The 20,768-nt window shown below is 45.0% G+C and overlaps 1 protein-coding gene across 1 annotated transcript in view; it reads right to left on the bottom strand.

Moving 5' to 3' along the window:
* NR2F6 (nuclear receptor subfamily 2 group F member 6) overlaps nucleotides 1-9,131 on the bottom strand; it is a 24,387-nt gene extending 15,256 nt beyond the window's left edge. The window contains exon 1 of the mRNA XM_018555111.1: nucleotides 8,791-9,131. Coding sequence (XP_018410613.1) covers nucleotides 8,791-9,062 — 272 coding nt within the window. The 5' untranslated portion in view covers nucleotides 9,063-9,131. The remainder of the gene's footprint in view (nucleotides 1-8,790) is intronic.
* Between the last annotated feature and the right edge of the window lie 11,637 nt (nucleotides 9,132-20,768).

Genomic DNA, 20,768 nt, shown 5'->3' with positions numbered 1-20,768 from the left:
CAGTGGATTCCGTGCATGACCCGTGCCGAAACATACTGGATATGGTGTGAACCGGCCTTTATAACATTTTCCTTCTGTCCTAAATGTGGAGAACAATTTAGTACAGACATTTATATAGTCCTGTCCATTTACACAGCACTTTACATACAATTGATTAACATTAGTCCCTTCCCTCAAGAAGCTTACAATCTGAGGTCCCTATCTCACAAACAGGGTCAATTTAGGCAGGAGCCAATTAACCTACCAGCATGACTTTGAAGTGCGGGAGGAAACCAGAATACCTGGAGGGAAACCCACACAAGCACAGGGAGAACATGCAAACTCCTTAGATCCAGATAGCGTCCTGACCGAACCTGGTTTCAAATTGAGGACCCAGTGCTGCAAAGCAGAAGTGCTTACCACTTAAGCTACTATGCTGCCTGGCCCATCCCAAAATTCAATACCTGATGCTAAAGCAACTTACCAGTAGGTTCAGGCAAATGTCATGTGCAAGGCATATGTATATTTATACAAACTCTTTATTTTACATAACCACTATACTAGAGCTTTACATGGTGCTGCAGGGGACAACGTTCTAAAACAGGGATTAGCCGATTTATTAAGTTAAATATTTTGTTACAACAGTTAAGTTTCATACTTGCTACAGGTTCTCTTTAAAATCATATAAAGCATATAAAGCTTTGCGTGCTTGGGGAGCTCCTGAACCTTAGTATAGCCTTGTTGTAATTCTTGACTTTGTCTCAACTCAGAGCCCTGGCACACCTCAGTTGGTATCATAGACTGCTCTCTATCAGCTGCTGAAGTGCCCACATTGTGGAATGCTAAGGGCCTGTTCACATGATATCAGGTCCTGATCGGCAGACGCAGTGCTACTGATGCAGTGTATTTTGGCCGCGTTTTTTTGCTGGAGTGGGGCTGTCAGTAGGTTAGCTGGAGTGCAGTGCGTTTTTGAAGCGTTTTGCGTTTCCTGACCGGACAAAATGTGACATGCAGTATTTTTTCTGCCGTAACCTGAACGGACTGCGTACGTGAGAACTGTAGGCCATAAAACACATAGGAATACATTGGGATGCATTTTTAGTGCAGGAGCGTACGGATCAGGTCAGCACAGAAAACGGACGTCGTGTGAACAGGCCCTAAGGAATGGCCCAAAGCTGCACGTCTGAAGTTTGTACCCGGATTCAGGGGCTCTCTAGATGCTTTAAGTGGTTTTGAAAGGTACAAGGCATTCTGCGGTTCCTGCCTACTTTTTGGGACTTATTTTAAGTGTGTTATTTTATTAAAAGGAAGCTCTCCCTCTCTGATTACAGCCTGCAGTAGAAGATCACCATTGATATGTTGCTGCACAGCTGCATAGAGGATCTTGATCAAATGTCCACTGAAAGCTACATTTTAAAAAAATCCCTCCCCAGATTAATCTCCAAGGTCCAAACAATCGGATCATCGACATAACATTTCTGTCTAACAGAAATGAACACAGTGTCATTCGGATTTCTTGCAATCACAAACCTTTGAAGAAGTCGTAGTTGTGCTAATATGTGCCCTCGACAACCTGACCTCATCCTATCTTAATATTATGCTAACAGTTTACACAAACGCATTTTTTTCCCTGCTTGCATTGCAATGTAGCATCAAAAGGGGAATAAAGCTCTCCTAAAGTAAAACGCATATGTGCACTTTGTAACTGCGCTGCCTGAACATTGGCTTTATCATTCCACTGTTATGTAGAAGTCACATTTACATGATATAGTTTTAATTGGAAGACTTTGATGGGGTAAATATGATATTAATATACCATATTAATAAAGTGCACAAACTACGTAAATGTTCCAAGCAAAAAATTACAGGAAAATGTATTTTTTCCCTAATTTTTCACTCTTTCCAAAAATCTAAGACAAAAATATATTTATGCAAATCAAACTAAAACACATCTCTGCAAAAAACAATGTATACTACATTAGAGTAGGCTACATATGCTAAAGGACGTAACGTGTGGAACCAAGATGTCTCTGAAACAGATTAAACCCCCCCCTCCCCCCCAAAAAAACGCTCTTCAATGAAAACCATCATAAATCAATAGTCTTTCTCATTAAATCTATGTGAAGTTCTAGGAACATCTCAAAGTCCTGTGCAAGTCAACTTTACCATCTTCGATCTTATAGTTCTAATGTGTTTTTCACTGAATTAAACTTCTGCTTATGTATGTTTCACGGATATATGTTCATTGTGAATTACAAAGTGAAATTTCTCAACCAAAATCATGTCCTGCAAAGAATGGACTCCATTGAAAAATGTTAAAAATATAAAATAGGATTTCACTAGTTTCAGTCATCACGAGTATGAATGAACAGCCATCAACTTCTTCAAATCGAGAACAATGTTTTTTTTATTGTTTATTGAATTTTGCATAGAAAGAACAAATACAATATAACAGACGTAATCTTAACACCGGACAGAGCCAGAGGTACCACACTTAGTAACAAGGTGCAACAGAAAACCATAAAACATAGCAGAACATACTACATAGTAGGGATGTCCCGATGCCACTTTTTCAGGCCCAAGTACAAGTACTTCCCCTCATGTACTTGCCGATACCAATTACCGATACTTTTTCTTAAAGAGACAGGTGACTTTAAATGATCCATAGTACAACTACATGTTATGTACTATGGATCATGATTTAACCTATTCATGTTAGCAGTGGAGAATTGAAAATCTATTGTTTGAGTGTAGTGGAGGTTTGTGCAATATATATGTACTACATATACATTACACACGTCCAGTACACTCCAGCGATAGATTTACAGCCAGCCCCGTCCTAGCTTCCCTCACTTACAGTTTCACTCCGATCCGTTGCCTCACGCGGTGCCTCTTGTAGTCGGCACTGGGCAGGATCGCGTCTCGGTGCTCAGCTTGTGGGGGGCGCTCACAGTTCTGCCCTGCTAACATGAATAGGTTAAATCATGATCCATAATACACATACAGCACATACGTCCAGTACACTGCAGTAATAGAGTTACAATTATCCCCTGCTAACATGAATAGGTTAAATCATGATCCATAGTACATAACATGTAGTTGTACTATGGATCATTTAGCCCATTCATGTTAGCAGAGGGTCATTGTAAATCTATTGCTGCAATGTACGGGACATTTGTGCTGTACATATAGTACAGTACATATAGATATACAATTCTGCACTGCTAACATGAATGGATTAAATGATCCCTAGTACAGGGCTACATACAGATCATTTAATCCATTCATGTTAGCAGTGCAGAATTGTATATCTATATGTACTGTACTATATGTACAGCACAAATGTCCCGTACAGTGCAGCAATAGATTTACAATTATCCTCTGCTAACATGAAGGGGTAAATGATCCCTAGTACAGGGCTACATACAGATCATTTAATCCATTCATGCTAGCAGAGTATAATTGTAAATGTATTGTCTGCACTGTATTAGCAGGGTGTACTCTATATGTACTTTATATGTAGTACATATAGAGTATATACTGTTAATACAGTGCAGACAATACATAATTGCTTAATAGAACCCCCCATCTGCCCTTACTCACTGTGCCGGAGAGAGCAGGGACGAGTCAGTGGCAGCGCTGGTCCAGTGGGAGTAGTGACGCGACACTCGGCGAGGTAAGAAAAAAAAAAAACATAGCGCAAGCTTCGGCGCTATGTATCGGGGCATTTTGACAAGTACTTGTCAAAATGCCCTGTATCGGGCCCGGTTCCGATGCTAGCATCGGTATCGGGACATGTCTACTACATAGTAATACCAAAACACCCCAACCTCCAAGAACTGCGTGTCACCCAGAAAAAGACCAACGTAATGAGATAAAAGTTACTCAAACCATGGGAGGCATAAGGAGCAACAGAAAAGAAATAGTGGACTACCAGGCATATCCACTAACCAAGAGTGGCAGTGCTAAACAATGTCAGAACCAATCCCAGGATATAAAGTTTGTCACCATCAGTCGTGACATCCACCTCCAACCAGCTGTCCCTAACCTTGGAAAATTTAGCTAAGCATTTTCGGCTTTTGTAAGCAGCTTTGTACAAATAGATAGAGGCATTAACCAATCTCTTCCATTGCAGGACCGTTGGCGGTGCAGTTCTCCCCTAGTCTAAAATCCAGAATCTTTAACTGAGAAGAGTCAATGTCTCTGAAGAAAAATAACATTTCAATGTTGCTGTTCTGTTTAGTAGAAAGCTTATACCTAAAAGCAGATGTGCTCGCTTTCATAAGCTGCAGAGGTCTCCTAAAGTAAAACTAAAGGCTCCTTGATCTAGTTACCATGTAATGCACATGCCTCGAAAAAGTAAAGATACAGGCAACATTTTTCATCCCACTGTAGTACAAGCAGGACCAGCATCGTTGTCACAGAAATCCGTTTTATGTGGACTTCACTAGCTGGATCAACAAGTATCTGAGGGAGATCTGTAATCATAGATGCACTTATAATTAAAGTGACACTAAACTCAGGAGTTGAATCTTAAAAATGCATTCAAGCACCCTAAGGCCCTTTCATACGAGCGGTCTGATCAGGTCCGCCTGTCAGTTTTTCAGCCAGACCCGATCAGACACTCTATGCAAGTCTACGAGCAGCCAAGTTTAAATAGACGAGCGTCCGTTTGCACCCGGTTAGCCCCAGCACCGTCCAGTAAAACAGAAGGATAATTGATCCGTTTCGACGGACCGGATCGTGCTGGACCAGAGGTAATCTGATGTAAACGGACGCATGCCCGTTTATTTTAGATTACCCATAGGCCGACGTGGGGTCCGGCACTTTCAGTTTTGCGATGGAGGAAAAAAATAAGACACAGATGTCACAGCCACTCCGTACTACTCTGATCAGAGTGCCGACACTGTCCTTCCTTCTGGGGGGTGGCTACTTTTTTTTCCCCATGGTCCCTGTGTGTGTTGTAAAGTATTTATCACCAATTTGTATTGAGATTGTAGTCCATCACAGGAGTGAGCTTGGAGTGGTGTCTACTTTACAACACACATAGGTACCATGGGAACAAAAGTAGCCACCCTCCAGAAGGAAGGACAGTGTCAGCACCAATTCAGAGATGATTTGAGGATCTATAGCCAAGTGATACACAAATAAGATACAGTTTTGTTAATAGCTAAGGTACTTGAATGTATTTTTGAGATTTAACGCCCGTGTATAGGGTCACTAAGTGCTGCAGCACATATCTTTTTCATTAGAGGCCATAGCTCTTCTACAACATGGATGAGGTTTCCAGAAGGATTTCACCGCATGTAAAAATCCACACAACAGAAAAATGGTTGTTATAAGTGTTGAAAGGCAATAAATGGAAGGATAGCCTGTAAAGGACTATTGCTGACAATTTTTAGGTTTTTTAAAATTAATTTAGTTTGAAATTAGAAAAGTATTACACTATGAAACTGGCAAAAATTGGTAAATTTCAGTACTGTAGAGCCTATAACGTCTAGTCTCTTCTTAATACAACCGGAACTGTAAAGGCTGTATTATAAATAAGTCCCATGTAGAAATTCCACCTACGCCTAGGTGTGAACCAGGCCTTAGTATGTTAGCTGCAGTGCAGTGCGTTTTTGATGCGTTTTGGACGCGTTTGCGTTTCCTGACCGTTTCCGGACCTGACAAAATGTGACATGCAGTATTTTTTCTGTCGTAAGCTGAACGGACTGCGCACGTGAGAACTGGAGCCCATAAAACACATAGGGATACATTGGGATGCATTTTGAGTGCAGCAGCGTACGGAGCCGGTCAGCACACAAAACGGACGTCGTGTGAACAGGCCCTTAGGAGAACTATGGGGGAAAGCCTTAACCCCATAGTTCTCCTTTAAATTAAACAAAGTAGACTATCTGTTCCACATCATGGTCATCAGATCTTTGATCTCTTGCAGAGCTATGGTCTTCAGGAAAATCTTTATAATCTAGCACTTTCAGGTGTCAGATGCCTGTGTTCCCCTCCTACCAGCGGCTAGAACCAGTACATGTGGGGGCAATGCAAGATTCCAAATTCTAGAAGCAATAGATATACATTAGATGTAGGATTTCTGGCACAGGTAGTGGGAAAGGCAAGGGTTAATGCTATTTTTGCAGGGTTTTTTTTTGTTTTTTTTAAAATGGTGACTACGGTAGGTCACTTTAAGTCAAAGAACCACGGTTACCTCTGATATGTTGCAACACCTCCATAAATCATTGGCAAATGACAGATGTCAACAGATGCATTTTCAAGTACACAATGCATGTATTATCCACAACAAAAAGCCAGCAGCACACCACAGTGGAAATATTGTTAATGTCCTTTTTATTGAGCATGTGGTTACAGAATTAAAAATTAAAAAAACACATTTGGGTCACATTTTTGCCCTGATGAAGGGACCCTGTGTGGCCCCGAAACGTTGGCTACTGTGATATATGTGACCAGTTATACGAATAAACGGACATCGTTATTTGAACGTCATCTACTGGGTGCTCGTGATCCTTGCTTTTTTTACTGCTTGATGCACACGGCGCCATCCGTGATTGTCATTACGAGCACCACCATTGCGATTTGGCCCCGAGACGCTGCAAGGAGTGCAGGGGGACTTACTGTATTCTAGAATAAAAAGACCAGACTGACGCATTTCAAACCTGATATCTACATCACGACTTTAAATAATCGCACAACTGGCAACAGATTAAGAAATACGTTGACATTTTTTTGACCTAAAATTATCCTTGGCCTTAGCTAACAGCTTGTTAAGGACCAGTTATGGGTCAAAATGCGTAAGTCTGCTGTTTAATGTTCAATATAGATACCATAATTCAAAGCAACAGCTAAAGCCCACTAGAGCTGATCACAGCAGACAATTCTTTTTATTCTGTCACCACATGTACAATAAATATGTAAAACCAAGGACATTTGCTTTGTGGAATGCATCCAGCATGTCGTTAAGTTTAAATATCTAAATCTTAAAACAAAAATGTAGAATTAACTGCATTTCTGACAAGCCAATTATTTTCTGTACTTGCTGAAAATGTTCTCAGATTGAAGAATGAAAACTAATGAAACCTGCACATTCAAATCCCAACTCCAGGCTGGAGAACCTTTCCAGGATTGTATCAGTTAGGCCCCATTCACACGTAGCGATTTCCACCGCAATATCGCGCATTTTTGCCGCGCGATATCGCGAGAAGTCGCCGGCTAATGATATTCAATGGAGCTGTCTTAGCTCCATGTCGCGGTCGCTTCTACATGACTCTTTTTTCGGCGGATTTTGCGCGATTTTGCTTTTTTCTAATGGAGCCCGACGGAGAAGGTCGCGCTACCGTCGCTGGATCGTCGCCCCGAAAGTCGAGCTATCCCGGCCGCTGCAAAAGGTATGTCGCTACGTGTGAATGGGGCCTAAACAAGCCTTAGTTTCACCTGCAATTATGCAGGCTCACAGCAGCGTCTTAAAAACAAGTTTGTTTACATGCCTAATTAGCACAGTTCCTGCTGTACGTCCAGGCCGCTTCGCTACCAGTACTGCGGGTATTCCGCTCCAAGCTTGCTCCTGTGATGGACTACAATCTCAATACAAACTAGAAGTCCCATCACTGGAGCCATTTTTTCAAATGTATTTTATTTTTTATCCGATTAATCGAACTTAATAATCGGCTAACTAATCGATTTTGAAAATAATCGTTAGCTGCAGCTATAACTGCAGGCATCATCGACCCCAGCGCTGCAATCGCATCTCTGTAACCCCCTCTACTCCAAGTCATTCACAAAACAGAACTTGCACCCATTTGCTTTGGGACTGGCCAGGAGAAGGGTTTGGAGATGCGGCTGCAGCGCTGGGGTCTAGAAGACCTTCAGCACTTACAACCAGAGTGGCCTGGAAGTACAACAGGAGCTTCACTAATCAGGCATGTAAACAAACTTGTTTTTAAGATGTTGAAGAGAGCCTGCATGAATGGAGATTTGTAGGTAAGGCAAGACAGATTGTATTTCAGCCGATACCTGTTGAATCAGCCAAAATTCAATCAACATGTGGTCCTGTTGGCACCACCTGGTTTCGTAAGAAGTAATTTTTTTTTACTTTTGTCGAAGGAGCTGGATAGAAAATTTTTGGCCTAATTGCAGCTTTAGCATATCAGCTGCAGTCACTGTTTTGGGTATTCTGACAGTGGTGGGCACCAGCAGGGAAGATTCCCTCATCCTCTCTGTTCAGTGTGGATGGGGGGGAATTGAGCAGTTCTTTCTTGCTCAGCCTGCAGGGTTGAAAAAAATACACTACAAGTGTATTGCCAGCTTATGGCATGTTTACTGATATACACTTGAAAAAATTATCCTGCCCAGAGTTGAGCTTTAAGATCGATCTCTCTCTCTCTCAGGGTGCTGCGACACATTGGGATGTCCTTCTGGCTTCCTCAGGGGCACCTAAAAATTGTTTCTTTTGCCTGGTGCAGGCAGACTGCCCACTAGCACCATGGAAACTAATGACACTAACCCATGGAGGGTAGGTTTCATTCAGAGATGGATTCGTTACATGGGGTCCCCCCTTAAAATCCATACCAGACCCCTATCTGGGATAAGGGTCTGGTATAGATTTTGGAAGGTTCACATGTAATTTTTTTTGTATTCATTACATTTAAGACTGGTGTGGCTCGAAAAATTTTGCATACTTTCAAAAGATGACGTGACTGGAAAAAAAGATTGAGAAAGCGCGAATATATATTGTTTTTAGATACATTTGAATGCATTGTACTATTTTAGACATCACAAGGTACAAGAACGGGCACTCACCTGCAAGTGTAACTGAGGTTTCTCCGAATACTCCTCTTAAAGAAACTCTTGCACCCTTCGCAAGTGAAAACGCCGTAGTGCTTGCCGCTGGATTTGTCGCCGCAGACCACACAATCCACCTGGATGCCGGGCCTCTCCTCGTCCCCCTGCTCGGGGTCACTGATCCCTCCGGGTGGCGACGCTTCATCCTCTTCCGAGTTTCTGGGGTAACCTTTCCCCATTCCATTAGTGTCTCCGTTGGGGTCTCCCCAGCCCCCAGACACCATGGCCATACCAGCACCGAAGCCAAAACACGTCAAGAATTTCGCTCTCGGAAGCGCTTTTAAATTGGCGCTGGACCTCTAGCTCCCTACGACACCTATTTACAGCTTAATTTCCTTTTTTTACCTGAGAGTGCTGAAATCTAGCAAATGAGGGTGAATGGGTACCAGGAGAAAAGTGAAGGTTGGGGAAGGGGAAATGTTGTGGGCTTATCCTTTCCTGAGAGGGAGGTAACAGAGGTCAGACATGTGGCAGCACTTTTGCCCTTCTTGTTTGGACTGCCTGGGTTACAGAACAGGACAGACCAGTTGTGTGAGAGCGAACAGGTAACAGAATGGAATGGAATACAGCAGCCCTCGGGGGTGTTTTGGAGGGGGGGGAAGACAAGCTGCTGCATAACACACAGGGCACAGAGAGGGACAATACGCTGACTGAAAAGTGACCCCAATAAATCTTGTGTGCGCCCCTTGTGAGGTAATGAGGGGAGTTAGAGAAGTTGTCTTCTATCCCCGTGTAGCAGCCCGGGATATAAGCCCCTTGTGTGTACTGAGGGGAACAGCGAGCCTCGCCGTGTACGGAGAGCTCAGTGCCGGTGTGCTGTGAAGAATGGCCGCCCTGATACGAGGTGAATGGTGTGTGACCCGAAGCGGGAGTAGGTTAGGCCCCCCCTGCGGGGTACAGTTACCCAGAGAAGCCCTTGCGCGCTCGCCCCATGCCCGGTCCGGAGTGCGGCCGATGGGAGCGGAGAGGGCGGAGAGCTGGGGCTTCTCCTACCATGTGACACTGGAGAGGAGGGGTCCTGACCAGAGGAGGGACCCGCCATACCGAGGACGCTGATATCCTGTCTGTGTGGACGGCACATGATTGATGGCCCTGTCCGTACAGCTAGCCGCCAACACATGAGGGCACGGCGCGCTGTACACAAGGGGGGCAAACTGTTGCTTCTAACGTTGGACGTGTAGTCATAATATGTTCAACATGTGATTGCATTTCCATTTATTACACCGTGTATTCTCAGTAGACCATGCTGTGCCTTGGTGACAATTATTACCACAAATTACAATACTTAGACCACAATCACACCTGCGCCATTGGTAAACGCGCACTTTGGCAGACATTTGACAGAAAAGCGGCAAGACGCAGAACACGCGTTGCCATTCATTTCCAATGGCACCCCAAATGCAGCCCGGGAAGACGTGTTTTTGCACGCATTAAAAAGCACACAAACAGCAAACGTATTTCATTTCACAAAATTTGGTACGTGAACTTTTTTGTTGAGCGTTAGGGCCCCATTCAACTCACAGGAACTGACCCGAGCGTGTGCAAAGGTGAATGCAGGCTAAGTCCCTATTCACACCTGGGAGTTTTGGAGCTTTTAAAGCTAAGCGCGACAAAACGCTCAAGACAAGCAATCCCATTTATTTATATGCTCACACCTGAGCGTTCTGTAGCAAACAGAGAAACGCCCTGTCGGTAGAAAAAGTACACAAGCTACTTTTTTTGGTAGATTACAGCGCTATTTGGTCTCATAGACTTCAATGGGAAACTTTGCGTGCATAACCGCTTGAAGCGTGCGTTTCCAGGCATTACCAGTTGAAGTCCATGGGACCAAAAAGCGCTGTAATCTGGCAAAAAGTAGCTTATGTACTATTTCCCGTGACTGGCGTATTTCTGCTTGTGACGAAACATTCCGATGTGAACAGGGGCCATAGAAATGAATGGGATTCCTTAAAAGAGAACTACGGGGTAAGTGTTTTTCCCCATAGTTCTCTTTAGGGTCACGGGAGGACATATACTAGCGTCCTCCCGTGACCCAAAGCTCAGTATATCGCCAGGTACAACTCGCGGTATACTGAGACCGCCGCAGCCGGAATGGATCCTGACATTACTGTTGAGATCCACCCAGCTGCGTGATTGACAGCTGGCTCTGCCTATCTAGAGGCAGAGCCAGCTGTGCCCGCCCCTCCCCCGTCCGTTCCGCCAGTCAGCGCTGGAGGATCAGGGAGGTGAGCAAGCAACATTATGTGTTCGCTCACTTCCCGATCTATAGAGCCGACCTGTGACCGTGTCATTGTCACACGTAAGCTCAAACTATGAGGATGAGTGATTTTCACTTACCTCATAGTTCTCCTTTAAGCGTTTTGTTGTGCTTAGCTTTGAGAGTGACAAAATACCTAGGTGTGAACTGGCGAATTAGATTCACACCAAGCCCAGTTCACCACTACTAGATACTAGAATAAGGCCCCTTTAACAGAGGCGGTCTGATCAGATACGCCCATCAGTTTTTCAGGCGGACCCGATCGGATGGCCAGTGCTAGTCTATGGACAGCCATGTGTAATGGGATGGGTATCTGGTTACCCCCGAATCTGGCCAGGTCCAAAAAAACAAATGGAACATTGTTCCATTTCGACAGACATGATTGTGCCTGGATTGAGGGTAATCTGATGTAAACAGCCCTATTCTGCTTCAAAATTTACCTTTCTGAGCTTCGGACGTCTGAGTGTTCATGTGCGAACAAGCTCAACTAAAAAGCATGGCATTTTGGTTGTTGAGCAATTTGGAGCTTTGAGCTTTAACCCCTTAAGGACAAAGGCCTTTTTTAAATTTTTTTGTTTACATGTTATAATCCACATTTTAGGCCTGAAAATTACTTAATACCCCCACACATTATATATTTTCTGAAAGCCAAGACCCTGTAGGATAAAAGTGGTGGCAGGTGCAAGTTTTTATGTTGCACGAAATTAGCGCTAATTATTATCAAACCCAAAAATCTAGTGAAAAATGTACTTAAATGCCCCAAAACACAATAAAATACCAATTTATAAAAGATAAAGTTACAACGAGTAAAGAGATACCCAACATGGGTAGGTTAAAAATTGTGTGCGTCCATAAAACTGCAACAGAATTCAGTACCCCAAAAGGTCCATAGATGACCCTTTAAAAGCTCCTACAAGTCACTAGTTCAGAGATAAGCATAAATATTGGCCCTAGAATTAGAGATGGGCAAAATGGTTCATCTGCATGAGCGCTCCTCAACGGATCGCTCACTGAAAAGATCCGGATCTTTTAAACGGCTCATGGTTCACTAAACTGCTCTTTTTACTATAGTAGGAGAGGAAATGAGACGGGTGTGTAGTTTGAGGGAGGGGACTAGATTTATTTTAAAAGTAAAACCATTGCTTGTCTGTTATGCAGAACCAGCTATGCGGGACTACAAGTCCCAGCAATACATTATAATAAGAGTCGGCTATGCAGAATACCACCAGCATCCCCCCCCCCACTATAATGTATTGCTGGGACTTGTAGTCCTACATATTTGGTGCTATTCTGCATTGCTGGGAGGGGCTGGCAGAAGCCTGGCTCTCACTCTAAGATGATATTACAGGAGCCGCTCTTGTCTCACTCTCTGCTTCTACATTCCATCCACAGAGCACAGACCAGAAGAACCGTAGCTCATTTTTACTGAGCCACCGCTCTTTCATTCTTCTGAGGGAGCCGCTCAATAGATCCGGATCGCTCATGAGCTACCCATCTCTACCTAGAATTATTGCTCTCACTCTGGCATGTGCGGAGATACCCAACATGTGTAGCGCGATCGTTGTTTTCGTACGTAGGCCCACTCGACACGTGTTTACATGATGATGCATGTGCTTGCACAGTTCAATAGCTTATAGCTAGGCTTCAGGAGCCCAGCAATGACAGCTCAGAGATCGGATGTGATGCAATACGTGTTGCTCCCGGTCCCATAGAACAGGGAGGAGATTGGTGAACGTTCGCCGCTCTCCTCCCCAGCCTCCTGCCAACACCCGAGATGCCGCTCCTGGGCCTGCAGGAGGGGAAGCGGAGCCTGGGAAACACGGCGGGGGTGTCGGATGTGAGGGGGAAACACGGCGGGAGCGGGGGTGGTCACTTTACCGGATCGTAGAAGCGATCTGGCGACAGCTGAGCACCATAATCGCATCTACTGTAAAGCCGGCCGCCAGCTCTACAAGTATGAACGGAGTCCTGGCGACTAATCTTTTTAACCCTTTGAGGAATTAGTGATGGGATTATCCCGTCATGGGTCATGTAGGGGTTAAAAAAGGAGTATGGGGGTAAGAATTTCTCCCCACAGTTCTTTTTAGGGTCACAGGAGGACATATACTTACCTCCTCCCGTTATCCAAAGCTCAGTATATAGTGGGCTCCTTAGACTGTGGATGTGTCCCAAGCAACAGGCCCGCCCCCCGACGCGTTTCATCACCTGACTTTATCAAGGTATGGCTAGGTCTGTCATACCTTGACCTAGCCATACGTTGATAAAGTCAGGTGACGAAACGCGCCGGGGGGCGGGCCTGTTGCTTGGGACACATCCACAGTCTAAGGATTACTGGCTCTATAGCAGACTAGCCAGTTTTTGCGGTTTTTATATGTCATATGCAATGACTCAATAAAGTTTAAACTTTTAATGCACTATGAGCCCTTTGCCTGCTCTCTCTCTCCTCCTCTAAAACTCCTCTTGGATCCAAAACACCCACGCTCGGAGAGACTAAAATTAGGACGTACTCCCGGAAGCAATCCAAAGGGCATCTTACCATCACCAGGGGATTGTTATCATCGGGATACCGACATCTCTTTTTGGGACCAGGACCGAAAGTATACTGCAGGATCCCACGGAAGGACGGAGCAAAGACCATCTCCTTTCAGCCACCACGGTGGAAGAGAAAGCTGACTCCCTCCCGGCATCTGGTGAGTGTAAGCCCTACGGGGACCCATCGCTTCTCCGACACATCATCCCCCAGGATACGATCATCTTGGATATACACATTCAAGTTTTTGCCTCTTTTAGATTGGAGTACTTTTGGACACTATTTAACCTCAAAGTTTAGGACACGTTTATGATACACCACTGCATATCTATCAGCACATCACAGATGATGATAGACGCAGTTATATGTACACTGTAATACAGAAAAAATCAGAGAAAAAATCACGGACACACGGTTTATTGAAGATTTATTTGTTTATTTATATTTAAGCAATTTTATTAGTCGATTTACATTGTTGATTTTTGTTTTGTTTATTCACATATCACTTCAGCAATTTTTATTTCACATTATAAGATGTTCACTTAGAGATATTTATATATATTTTTATACCACTTATTTAATAAGTCATTGTTGGATTCTCACTTCACTCCAGGAGACCCATAGCGCTCACTATTCTAAAACCATATAGTGGGCTCTTGCCCGCGATATACTGAGAGCACCGGAGCCGGGACGGATCCCGACACTACTTTCGAGATCCACCCAGCTCTAGAGGAAGAGCCAGCTGTGCCCACAGTCATCACTCTCTGCATGGAGATGATCGGAAAATTGAGCGAGCATCTGTATGTTTCTGCTCACTTCCTGATCGATAGAGCCGACGTGTGACAGTTTAATTGTCACAGGTTGGCTCTAACTATGAGGATGAGTGGAAATCACTCACTTCATAGTTCTCCTTTAAGCTACAAAGCATTGGGTGTGAATCAGGGCTAACGTTGGCCATACACTGGTTGAAAATTCCAGCAGTGTGTAGCCCAGTCAGGAATGGCTCCTTCAACAAAAGTCAATTGAAAAATTCAGGTCAGTCAGTTCAGTTGAACAAATGTGAAGTTTTGAATCAACGTTTGACAAAAGAGCAAGTCCAAAAATTTCAGCCCAAATTGCGATTGCAGCCAATGATTGTTCAGAGATTCTGGTAGCGGCACACCCATACAATGCAGTAGCCCTTAAGGGAGATTCAGGGGAATCAAAAGGTTTTTTTTTCTGAATGAGAAAAATACTATAAAGCTGGCCATATACTAGTAGATTTTTGTACAAATGTTCATATGAAAAATCTTGCCAGTACATTTGATAATGCCACCAGATGTCATTCGATATTTCATTGGTTTTTCACATTTGATTTTGGAATGAATGGAGTTTCCTAAACAAAAACCACATTCACTGTTACAATTTCATTCCAGAAAAATGTTCCATCCTGCTGTTTGATTTTTTTACCACTACAGTCAAAAACAATCCCCGATATGACACCATTAACTACTGTAAAATTAAATTAAAGTTCTGCCAGCAAACACCAGCTACATGCTAAAACAGAATGTTGTAGCATACAGCTGGTGGGAACCAGTGGTGCAAACAGTCACCTTTTATTGACATGGTTTCAGGGTCCAGTTGCACAATTGAATTACAGTAACACAGGACAATGCACATTAGCCCACATTCACATTTCAGTGTTAGGCAATTTTAACGTATTTTATGTTTTCAAGCTGCAGGCATTTTTGTTTCGGCCAATAGAAAGCAATATCATCTGTGACATCATATATCATCAGCTTCCTTGTTTCTGCTTCCTGGTTGCGTTCCTTTGCTGGTCCTTTCAGGTGAGACTGCAGCTGCGATAGCTCCATAGTTACCCCATGTTGGAGAGTTTTCTGTCCAAGTTGTCTAAAGTGTCAGACCAGGTCTCAGGCACTCATTCTGGCCACAGGGTGTAATATACTTACCTCCACTCGTTCCATGTCAAGCGGGGAGCATTGTCTCTCTCCCAGGTGGGTCATTCAGCTCTTCCTCATTAACAGTGTTAGGGAGGCACTGGCTGTGTTCCTTTGCTGGGTGCGTTCCTTTGCTGGTTGCGTTCCTTTGCTGGGTGCGTTCCTTTGCTGGTTGCGTTCCTTTGCTGGGTGCGTTCCTTTGCTGGTTGCGTTCCTGGTTGCGTTCCTTTGCTGGTCCTTTCATATGAGGCTGCAGCTGCTATAGCTCCATAGTTACCCCATGTTGGAGAGTTTTCTGTCCAAGTTGTCTAAAGTGTCAGACCAGGTCTCAGGCACTCATTCTGGCCACAGGGTGTAATATACTTACCTCCACTTGTTCCAGGTCAAGCAGGGAGCATTGCCTCTCTCCCAGGTGGGTCATTCAGCTCTGCCTCCCTAACAGTGTTCCCCTAAGCAACCCCATCCTCCCCTGAAATCATCAGCTCAGTCAGATTTAGAGTGTGGAAGTCCCCAGTGACTTCAGACTATGCACCATTAATGTGCAGACTTCTAATCCTTGCTTCACAAGGACGATATGCCAGATTATAGATCACTAAGAAGTTATCGACAGACTTAACCAAGCTATCCAACAGATGCTTAGCATTAAGGAGCCAACCACTTCTGACAGTGGCGTCTTCAATCAGCTGGGTATTTGCAGACACAAGCATTTTGCCAAGTTTCTTACTAACCTTCATATTCCATACCTGGGTAGAGGCCGAAAAAAAGAGAGGACTTACACCATTGGCCCAAACACCCCTGGAATGGTGGACAGGGGATGAGAGGACACAGAGTGGCAAAGATACCGAATGTCCAATCTAGAGATACACACTCTGGGGGGTGGATTGGCTGCAAGGTGCTCATGAAGCCATTATTTTATTCATAAAGATTGGAATAAATTGTTCAATATCTTTTTTTGGGGACAATACCAAACTCTGTAGGGCAGTAAATTATGAACACGAGATATCTGCACTTCAACAAGATCTAGATACAATTGAGGCATGTGCTACAAGATAGCAAATGCGAAAAATGCAAGGTTATGCACATGGGAGCTAAGAAAGTCTGCACAAACTGCTACTTAGGCGGTGCTACATTAGGGAAGTCAGACATGGAGAAAGACCTAGGGGTGCTCATAGATCACAGATTTGGCAGTAGTATGCATTGCCAAGCAGCGGCCTGCAAAGCAAACAGGATACTGTCGTGTTTTAAAAGAGGGATTGTAGCAAGGGATAAAAGAATAATACTTCTACTTTATAAATCACGGGTTCAGCCTCATCTTGAGTATGCAGTGCAGTTTTGGTCACCGACCCTCAGGAAAGATGTCCTCAAGCTTGAGATAGTCCAGAGAAGGGCTATAAAGTTAAGGGAGAACTATGAGATGAGTGATTTCCACTCACCTCATAGTTCTAGCCGACCTGTGACAATGACACTGTCACAGGGCGGCTCAGTAGATCGGGAGGTGAGCGAACACATACCAGGTTCGCTCACCTCTCGATCCTGTCACGGCTCTCTGCCGTGACAGGGGTAGGGGCTGGATTCCCCTCTCCCCGCTCCAATCTGGCAGCGCTGACTGGCGGAACTGATGGGGGAGGGGGCGGGTACAGCTGGCTCTGCCTCTAGATAGGCAGAGCCAGCTGTCACTCACGCAGCTGGGCGGATCCTGCCATCTACGTCGGGATCCGCTCCGGCTGTAGCTCGCGGTATACTGAGCTTAGGGTAACGGGAGGACGCTAGTTTTTGTCCTCCCGTTACCCTAAGGAGAACTATGGGGAAAAACACTGACCCCATAGTTCTCCTTTAACTAAAGGGATAGAAGGCCTGAGTTATGAAGACTCCAGCAATTAAACGTATTTACCTTAGAAAAGAGGTGCTTAAGAGGGGACCTTATTGCATCAATGGGGACCAGGGCCGCCGTCAGGGGGGTACCGCCAATACTCATGTAAGGGGCCCGTCCGGGACCCTTACATGAGTATCGGCCGCCGGTGACAAGCGAGGAGGCGGCCAGGCCCCCGCAGTGCAGGAGCTGAGGAGGCCAGGTGAGCAGGTAAGAGGAGCTGGGAGGGAGATGCAGCCCTGTCCAGCCCACCCGAGACCCCTGCAGAGCCCACCATAGAGAGTTTCAGATGGGCTGTGCAGCATCTATGGTGGGCTCTGCAGGATCACTCCCATTTATGTGGGGTCTCAGGTGGGTCCTGCGTCCAGCGCGTCACTATGCCCTACGTCCAGCGCGTCACTAAGCCCTACGTCCAGCACGTCATTAAGCCCTGCGTCCAGCGAGTCACTAAGCCCTGCGTCCAGCGCGTCATTAAGCATTGCGTCCAGTGGGTCACAAAGCCCTATGCCCATCGGGTCACGAAGCCCTGCGTTCAGCTCATCATTAAGCCCTGCATCCAGCGCGTCACTAATCCCAGAGTCCAGCGGGTCACAAAGCCTTGCGTCCAGCGGGTCATGAAGCCTTGCGTTCAGTGGGTCATGAAGCCCTGCGTCCAGCGGGTCACGAAGCCCTGCGTCCAGCTCGTCATTAAGCCCTGGTTCCAGTGCATCAATAAGCCCTGCGTCCAGCGCATCATTTAGCCCTGCGTCCAGTGGGTCACTCAGCCCAGCGTCCAGCGCATCACGAAGCCCTGCGTCCAGCGGGTCACGAAGCCCTGCGTCCAGAGCTGTGATGTGACTGGGGGGGCATTAGAGTGTAAGCTCCTCTGTACAAAGACTGATGTGACTGTGGGGGAGACATTAGAGTGTAAGCTCCTCTGTACAGAGACTGATGTGACTGGGGGGGCATTAGAGGGTAAGCTCCTCTGTACACAGATTGATGTGACTGAGGGGGGCATTAGAGTGTAAGCTCATCTGTACCGTGACTGTGGGGGGGACATTAGAGTGTAAGCTCCTCTGTACAGAGACTGATGTGACTGGCTCAGTGTTCTCTGTACAGCATTGCGGTACATACTGTATACAGTTGTGTGAAAAAGTGTTGGCCCCCTTCCTGATTTTTCATTGTTTTGCACGTTTGTCACACTTTAATGTTTCAGATCATCAAACAAATTGAAATATTAGTTAAAGATAACACAAGTAGACACAACATGCAGTTTTTAAAGGAAGTTTTTTATTATTAAGGGAAAACAAAATCCAAACCCACATGGCCCTATGTGAATATGAGTGTGTACCCCCCTGTTAAAACATAACTTAACTCTGGTTTATCACACCTGAGTTCAATTTCTCTAGCCACACCCAGGCCTGATTACTGCCACACCTGTTTGCAATCGAGAAATTCCTTAAATAAGACTTGACTGACAAAGTGAAGTAGACCAAAAGATCCTCAAAAGCTACACATCATGCCGAGTTCCAAAGAAATCCACGAACAAATGAGAAAGAGCGCAGCATCCAAGAGGTCACAAAAGACCCCACAACAACATCCAAAGAACTGCAGGCCTCACTTGCCTCTAGGTCAGTGTTCATGACTCCACCATAAGAAAGAGACTGGGCAAAATGGCCTGCATGGTAGAGTTCCACGAAAACCGCTGCTGAGCAAAAAGAACATAAAAGCTCGTCTCTGTTATGCCAGAAACATCTTGATGATCCCCAAGACTTTTGGTAAAATACTCTGTGGACTAACGAGACAAAAATTGAACTATTTGGAAGGTGTGTGTCCCATTACATCTGGCGTAAGAGTAACACCGCATTTGATAAAAAGAACATCATACCAACAGTAAAATATGGTGGTGGTAGTGTGATGGTCTGGGGCTGTTTTGCTGCTTCCGGACTGGAAGACTTGCTGTGATAAATGAAACCATGAAATCTGCTGTCTACCAAAAAATCCAGAAGGATAATGTGCGGCCATCTGTTTGTGACCTCAAGCTGAAGCGGACTTGGGTTCTGCAGCAGGACAATGATCCAAAACACACCAGCAAGTCCACCTCTGTGGCTGAAGAAAAATAAAATGAGGACTTTGGAGTGGCCAAGTCAAAGTCCTGACCTGAATCCTATTGAGATGCTGTGCCATGACCTTAAAAAGGTGGTTCATGCTTGAAAACCTTCCAATGTGGCTGAATTACAACAATTCTGCAAAGATGAGTGGAACAAAATTCCTGCACAGCGCTGTAACAGACTCATTGCAAGTTATCACACACGCTTGATTGCAGTTTTTGCTGCTAAGGGTGGCCCAACCAGTTATTAGGTTTAGGGGACAAACACTTTTTTCAGAAGTTGTGGTCCGTGTACCATCTTGTTAAAAGTTTCAAGGTTCTTGTTAAAAGCTTTTTAATCAAATAAAAAGGGATGCTCTGCCCTAATATGAACCTCAAGGCCCCCAATGATTTTGTGCATCTTAACAGGTTTCAGGCAAAGTAGGGACCTCTCTGGAGTATGTTTCAAGATGTCTATTTTCATGTGTCTATCTTTCCTCAGCATCAGTGCTTTCTGCACTCTTAAGGACAGGAGAATGTCCTTTCTCTGTTAGTCATTGAGGGACACAGGATGTGATTTGGGGAACTGTACCCAGACTCTGCCAGACAGAGATGCGAAGCGGGCCTGTAATGTTGGTTTGGGAACTGGATCCTGTGTCAGGTACTCACTTAGGCACGACGTGCAATATATTGAGTTATCCGCAGGATGGTATACAGATCCAGGTCTGTGGCAATACAGCCTGGTGTGACCATGTCGCTGAAGACCCCTTAGGGCGTGAGGCCACAAGTAGGGTGAAGATTTAGTTAGGATTAGTCCCTTTAACCCTTTCACTGCTGCCGGGGTATGTCATATGTCAGAGGCAGCGGTCCCCTGTAAGTAGACTCCTGGCTACAATACCAGCTGGGAGTCTGTTTACATATGTAAAGGTGACTGTCACCCTCCTGTGTTTCCCGGGCTCTGCTGCCCCATGGGTGTCAGCAAATTTAAAATGTAGAATAATGTGATTTTGTGCTAATTCCTAACCTGACCTCACGAAGCTGGCCAGCACAAGGTAAGTCCATGCCCCAGATGAAGTTGATGTGTTGAAGGGCCAAATTGTGAAGGCTAGACAACAAAAACTGCAGCTCTTGTGCAATGTTCAGGGCCTGCAGTGCTCAGGACTTACCAAAAGTGGTCCATGGAAGGAAAACCGGTGAACCGGCAACAGGGTCATGGGCGCGAAGGCTCACTAATGCACATAGGGAGCATGCTGGCTGGCCTGTGAAGTCCGATC

This window comes from Nanorana parkeri, unplaced genomic scaffold (genome assembly GCF_000935625.1).
Source record: "Nanorana parkeri isolate BGI_ZX_2015 unplaced genomic scaffold, ASM93562v1 scaffold183, whole genome shotgun sequence".
NCBI lineage: Eukaryota > Metazoa > Chordata > Amphibia > Anura > Dicroglossidae > Nanorana > Nanorana parkeri.
This window is presented reverse-complemented; position numbering and strand designations above follow the sequence as displayed.